We start from the raw sequence: 7593 nt of genomic DNA on the forward strand, positions 1-7593 counted from the left end.
CGGTGGGTAGAGGGGAAGTGACTTTTTTCGCCGGACGCGCCGTCTACATTTATGGCGGGCAACTAAGCCCGCACCGCATCTACGTTTATAATATCTTTGCCGCAACGCACTACTATGCCTGCCGACCGGCGGCAAGCCTGCCACGCATCGATATAGGAAACACTGGACTAGACATGCCGCGACAAGCATGGCAGTGTCCATATGTTTATATTTTTATGCACAGTTTGTCGGCAAAAATGCTCGTGCGCATAATCAAGTGACTCATCGTAAGATGGCGGCTCTCCCCACTCATGGAATTCTCCCCCCTCCCATGGATTCAATCCCGCTTGCCAAGTTCGGATGGCATGCCTAGTCCCGTGTTTCCTATGCCCATGCTGTCACGCAACACATTCAAAACACCAGAAGAAAAAAATTCATATCTGAGGAACGAGGCCCGAATACCTTCCATGTCTTTTTGAGTTTTGTTTAGGGATGTTTGTAGATTATTTTGTGCAAGTTTTGTGAAAATTGGTCATGTCAGAAAAAAGATCTTGTGGTATCAATATGAGCCATTTTTGAAAAAGTGTTTCTTTAAAATTCGCATATGTCAGCTTTTAGTGGATGAAATTGAAAAAAAAACCAAATACGTTACGAAAGCTCGCTTCAAGCCGGACAAACTGCGATGTCGCAGATCCCACACAGTTTCTAATTAACGTTACAGTAGCTTCCGAAAAATACCCTGATTTTTCTGAAAAATTGCTAGTACTGATTGATTTGTGCACACGCTGCTATTACGTAAAAGCATTAGGACGAATTTTTAAATTAAAGTTCGAGTAATAACGAAAAAAATGCAAACTTGTGGATCAAAATTGGGCTGTCAAATCTAACCGTTGGCACCGAATGAGCAGAAAGTCGTTGAATCGTCTTCTTTCATAGAGTACTTTTACATGAAAAATCGGCGGCGAAATCCGTGACATGCGTGCGCAGCGATTTCGCGAATTTCGCTGACCTGACTTATATACACCAAACTCTCGCTTTCACTCACCCCTTTCTCATGCTTCCTCGAACTGCTGGCTCACGCAGTTTCTCAGGGGAGTAGAGCGAGAAAAGTTGCGACATTATATATATTCCAATTGGAAACGATTCTCGCGGCCCTCACTGTTTACGTTTCTGTCCCCCCGAAATCAGTCCTAGGCCATTTTCCAGCAACCCCCGACACTTGACTGAATGCGGGAGTTTGGTATATATATATATATGTGTGTGTGTGTGTGTGTGTATTTTATCGGTTTTGTTCCTTTCCGAAATATATTCTAAACCCAACTTTACATGCATTCTTTTGTTATGAATCATATCATCTCACGTCTTACTTCCGATCAAATTCGACCGATAATATCGGAAAAATCAGCCGTATCATAATAAAAGTAACTTTTGGAAGTAACTTAATATGCATTTGTAAAAATAGAAATCGACCCTGCAGAGCAGAGACCACCTGCTGGAGATTCGTACAAGAAAATTTAAGCACAGAAGTATTTTTTTGAAATTTAAATATTTAAAAATATAGTTACTAGAATTAAAATTTCAGTAAATTTCGAACTTTTACAAATTTAAAAAATTCTATTAAAAATACAATCTATAAGACTGTATTGGCGGATGATTTAGGTTAAAAATTCGTCTCTCTGGCTTGATAATTCAACTATTTTAGTAAAATGTTGAAGTATTTTGATAAAAATTAAATTTTCCGTTGAGAATTCAGCAATTCGATTGAAAGCATTTTTTTAACTGAAAATTTAACTGTCTTATTTTTGGTTGAAAATTCATCCTATTTAATTGAAAATTCGTCTTTTTGGCTTGAGAATTCAACTATTTATTTCGGTAAAAAGATCAAATAGTTGCTTAAAAATTAAATTTTTTGTTGAGAATTCCACAATTTCATTGAAAATCTTTTTTGTTGTTGAAAAATAATTTTTTTAACTGTAAATTTAAGCATCCTATTTTTTATTTAAAATTCATTCTTTTTATTTAAAAATTAAATTTTTTGTTGAGAATATAACAATTTGACTGGAATTGTTTTTAATTACATTTTTTAAATAAAAAATTCCACTATTAAGCTATTCTTTATTGTCCAAAAAATTTTGAAGATAAATGTCATATAATATATGATTCAAGGTTCGTTCCATTTTAACGCTAGTTTTTTTTACAAGCCAATCTAGTAAATTGTCAACTTCTAAATTTCAATTCGAAAAAATGCAGCCGAACGTATAAGTGGGGCACAGAGAAGGACAACTAGATAAGACTAGCTAAGTTATGAAAAACTTTAAGCTCAGGGTAAAGCTCCCTACAGTGAATAGATTCGTAAGTGGTCAGTTTTAAATAAATTCAAAATACCGTAAGTAGAATTTTTACAGAATTCGTGTTCAAACTTTTGTAGCTTTCTGGATTCAGGGTTGGTCGAAAAATATGGTATACGAATTTTGTCTACAACTCTTTCTTGTGTGTGTGGAGGGGGGGGGGATACAGAACTCTGATTAGACTTTATTGTAATACTCTTAATACAATTTTGAAAAAATTTTAGGATTTAAAAATGGTATAACTTTTATGCTTTCAACTTTTTTCGATGTTCTGTTACCGTAGAATTTCAGAAAGATCTCAGAGCTAAAAGATTGTGTTCTAGATTTTTGAAACGATACAGATCAATTTTCGTATTGGATACATGAAAATGTATTTAATATTGTCAAATACAAGTATTAAAAGTTTCTAGAAAACAATAGGCATCTTGAAAATTTCATCTATGTAGGAAGAGTGTCACGGTGTTTCTTGGGATGATTGATTTTTGAATTTATTGAACTTTTGGATTATCAAATATTCTTATTTTTTTGTATTAAGCTTCAAATTTTCTGTATAAAAATCTGAAGAAAAAATATTTGCTAGAATTTAAATTTAAACAAGGCTCATAAACTTTACTGAAACGCCGATAAACTGAAACAAAGCGTCGGAAATATAGGTATTTGACCCTGTCACATTCACTTAAATATTTATTGACTGTATTATCCATTATAATCAGCAGACTTTTCGTTAAATTTATTAGTCAAATTAAAATTTATATTTATACATTTTTACAGTTTGGACCTTAGTAACATACTTCATCTGCAGCCTCGCCAGATACGTCTCAATAATTGGGTCCTTACTTTCGTATTGTAAACTCTATGAAACTATACTGGACAGTTTCAATGGAAGTGCATCACCATGTCGCATTTTAAAATTTTTGAGTTGCATGCAGTACTTTCTGGTTCCTTTCTTTATTTTAAAAGTAGTTTTTCGAGCAGAAAGTTTATTATTAAAGCTGCAACGCAGAGAAGCAGTAAATCCAAATATTCCAGTTTATCTTCAAAATACTACAATTTTGTAAATGAAAATTTAAAATAAGCGTAATGTAAAATAACATTATTATATTTATATTAATGGCTGTAGGTATAAACAACTGAAAATAATACTTTATATTGATTATTTTTTTAAATATGCATTCTTTGTTATTACAGTTAATACTTAAGATTGCATATAATGCAACTCTTATATAGTTGCTATATAAGGATTTAAAATATTCATAAAATATAAAGTTAAGAACATTAATTTTATAGAAGCTTAAATTATTGGCCATGTCTACGTTCACCAATAATTGGACTTGTTAAAAAAATTGTTAAAAATTATTAGACTTAATTTTTTATAACATAGAAAGTTTTACCTTGATTTAGACATTACTCACATAGTGTAAATATATTGGAAATTTTGCCTGAGTTTAGAACAATAGTATGTTTGAATGCATTCATCGAGTTAGGATTGTGATATTATGATTATTATTTATAGGGAAGACCACCCTGCAATAGATAATGAATCTGCAATAGATAATCATTAATTTAAAATACTTACATATCTACGTGAGAAAATTAATTTAATTTAATTATTAGTTAGGACTCTATATGTGTTATAAATTAAAATTGGAAATAATTATTTTAGTTATATCTGTTGTAGATTAATTATTTACTGTTGGGTGTTCTCACCAGATCGTGTTTGTTTGACTAAATATTTTTTACTATCATCAGAGATTTATGTACAATATACAATATTTTATCCGCTTTGTACATGACTGTTATATAAAGAACCTCTGAAGAAATTTTGACATGAACCAAGCAGGGCCCAGGCTTGGAAAAAATAGGTTATACTCCTAGTTTATAATCGACTACTTTCGATTCTTTATTTTCTTAATTAAAAGTTGAAATTACATAAAAATAATTTTTATTTTAATTTAAGTTGACAAATGAAGGTACAAAGGTTTTAATATTAAAACATTCTCCCTAATCTGATTCGAATTTCCAAACTGTGTTATTTCATCAATTATTATCTCGCCAGGTTCTGATTCTTCATCATCTGCATCATCAAAATCTATATACAATAATTTCTTAATTTACGTCCGCCATATCCATTATATAATATAAAGTTTTAAACATCATAACATAAATTAACAATGTATTTACACCTTATAATTCGACGAAAATGTTATATTAATTTGAGGTTAGAAGTAACGTGCAATCATTTTGTGAAAATATCCTTTATAATTAATAGAAGTTCATACATGCACTTTCACCGCATAAGTATATAGGATACTGTCGATTGCTCGATGCCTCTGGACTTTTAAGAGTGCTTTTATTTTAGGCATTTTTGTAAATTTAATGCGAATTATTGCCACTTTGTAAAGTTTGACACTTGAAACTTGCAAGTAATAAGTAAAAAAAAAGAATAGTACAAGGCCATCTGTCGTCAATGTTAATAACTTTTACATTAGCCAGGCATAAGCTGGAGCCATTGCAAAATTCAAGCTAGGCCCAGATTAGGGACCCCCAGCCTGGCCCAAGTCTAGAACCGGAAAGAAACTCGGGAATTACTGGATGGAAACCTCAAGTCCTCATCTTCATATTGTACTTTTTAAAATAATTTTGTTTATTACTTATCATAATCTGTCCAATATATGCGCACACATCCCTGCTGTTATCTATATTTAAAGTTGTATGGTAGGAGTAATGATATAATATTTACTAATAGAACCGCCGGGTGCATGAACCACCCCAAAACTCGCGCATGCGTAGAAGTATTGTCCGAGCGTCACAAAAAGAATTCAAAATTTTCAAAATCAATTTTTTTGAAAATGTAGAATTGTAGAGCATAATTTTGTGAAACATTTATTTTAAATAATAAAAGCGAAATATCAAATTAAATTTTCTCTCTTATTTAATTAAGTTTTAAAACTTAAATCGTTCGAACTCTGCTAAATATTATTAAAATGATTTTGGTAAGTTTCTGATCACCTCTAATTGCAAACTATTTGTCGTTTTGATATCATAACCTATCATTTTACCTTTTCTCTTTTCCCAGATAACGTTTCTTTTTCTTTATCTTTTACAGTGATATTAATGACTACGTTGATGGCATCAATCTTTCTATTTTTATCTCTATTAATTTTCTAATCTTTTTCTTGGAGAATGAATAACATTGTTTGATGGAGGAGGTTCGATTAAATTCGAATACAATGAGAAACACTTTTCTTTCAATTGTCAATTTCAGAAGATATTCAGGTAATAATTTTTATTTTTTAAATTTTACTACACATTGTATTTTAAGACCTCCGCATGATTTATTTATTTACTTCTCACTTGTTCTTTTGCATGTTTGTCATATTTTTTCCAATTTTCTAACTTTAATTTTTTTCATTATGAATATTTATTATGTACTTACTGTATTTGAACTTTTTAATTAATTTACAATCATCATTTTTACGCCGCACAAAGTCATTATTTGAGAAAAAATTGCAATACAAGTATTCTTTAGAGTACCACAATGCAATATAATACACATTAAAAAATAGAAAAAATTTTGCTTTCTACTTACAAATATCCCAAAGAGTCAAAAATCGCAAGAAATTAATGAAAAAAAAATTCAATTTAAAAAAATTGCCGTTTTTCTACATATTGTCACGTTTTTGCATTTTATCCCCAGTGAACTGTAATACTCTCCATTCCAGAGATTTTGAATAAAAGCCATTTATACAATTTTTTGATTTTTTTAATCATGGAAATATTCGTGAATAAAAAGATTTTACAGTTTTTTTCTTCTTCAAAGTTCAAATGATTTATCAAACAATTTCGCCGCACAAAGTGATTATTTGAGAAAAAATTGCAAAACAAGTATTCTTCATGATACAACATTGCAAAATAGTACTCATTAAATAATAGAAAAAAATTGTAAACAATTTTACTTTCTACTTGCAAATATTCCACAGAGACAGAAATCGCAAAAAATTAGTGAAAAAAAATTATTTTCAATTTAAACAAAAATTGCCGTTTTTCTACATATTGTCACGTTTTCCCATTTTATCCCCAGTCAACTGCGTAATACTTTCCATTCCAGAGATTTTGAATAATAAACATTTCTACCATTTTTTAATTTTTTTAATTAAACAAATATTCGTGAATAAAAAGATTTTAAAGTTTTTTTTTCTTCAAAATTCAATTAATCTATGAACAATTTCGCCGCAAAAAGTCATTATTTGAGAAAAAATTGAAATAAAAGTATTCGTCAGAATACTGCATTGCAAAGTAGTACTCATCAAAAAATAGAAAAAAATTGTAAACAATTTTACTTTATACTTGCAAGTATTCCAAAGAGTCAGAAATCGACAGAAATTAGTGAAAAAATTCTGAATTGAAAAAAAAATTGCCGTTTTTCTACATATAATCACGTTTTCGCATTTTTTATTATCGATTTAAAGAAAAATTTCTTTCGAAATCCCTTAAACCCGTCAATGTGCATACGGAAGGCCTCTGCATTTTTTTAAACCTCTCAAGCGGAACATTCTCTTCAAAAGGTCAAAAATATATCTTTTGGTGGAATTTGATAGGTTCTCCGACGGTTCCTAAAAAATTTCTCGTTCGTTTTTTTAGCCGTTATCTTTAATAATACCTACGCTGGCCGTATCGGCAATTTCTGACAACTTTTAGAAAACAAATAAAAAGATGCCAATTCGTGGAAACCAAATGAAAACGAGCTACATAGTTGAAGGCGTTGATTTTCGCAATACAATTTATATGGGATTTTAAAGTTTCAAGAGTTCGCCGTGCGAACTCGCACCTTTTCATTTGGTCTACTCCGAGATGGAGCCACGTCATTTGGAGACGTCTATCTGAATTTTTTTATGCAATTTATTATTTAAATTATCTGCGTATTATATGATGATAAAAACTACACACTTTATTTATTAATGTAAATTATAAACGGAGAGAGAACGAGCGTAGTCTGAAGTTGTGTACGGAGCGTAGCCTCGGCTCCCTCGTTGCGGAGAACCGTCGCGGCGCATGGGGGGAAGTGGTGATAGAGCCGCGCGAACATTTGAATGTCTGTGGCTGTGATAAGTAGACATCAATGAGTAGAATGAAAAGAAAATAGAGCGACACATCATCAATGCAAACATATGGTGGCCGCTGGACCTTGAAATCGAGCAATGACAGTGAACTTATTTTTCGACCGGGAATCTATACCGGGATCTAAAAAAATAATTTTTTCAGTCGA

The 7593-nt window shown here is 31.2% G+C and overlaps 1 protein-coding gene across 2 annotated transcripts in view; it reads left to right on the plus strand.

Moving 5' to 3' along the window:
- Window positions 1-3394, plus strand: part of LOC117172666 — a 32669-nt gene extending 29275 nt beyond the window's left edge. For both annotated transcript variants that reach the window (XR_004467043.1, XM_033360797.1), the window contains one exon: window positions 3099-3394. Coding sequence is in view for 1 of the 2 variants with exons in the window: in XM_033360797.1 (XP_033216688.1) it covers window positions 3099-3385 (287 nt within the window). In the remaining variant the exon portion in view is untranslated. The remainder of the gene's footprint in view (window positions 1-3098) is intronic.
- The last annotated feature ends 4199 nt before the right edge of the window (window positions 3395-7593 follow it).

The sequence above is a fragment of the Belonocnema kinseyi genome, chromosome 1, assembly GCF_010883055.1.
Source record: "Belonocnema kinseyi isolate 2016_QV_RU_SX_M_011 chromosome 1, B_treatae_v1, whole genome shotgun sequence".
Classification (NCBI taxonomy): domain Eukaryota; kingdom Metazoa; phylum Arthropoda; class Insecta; order Hymenoptera; family Cynipidae; genus Belonocnema; species Belonocnema kinseyi.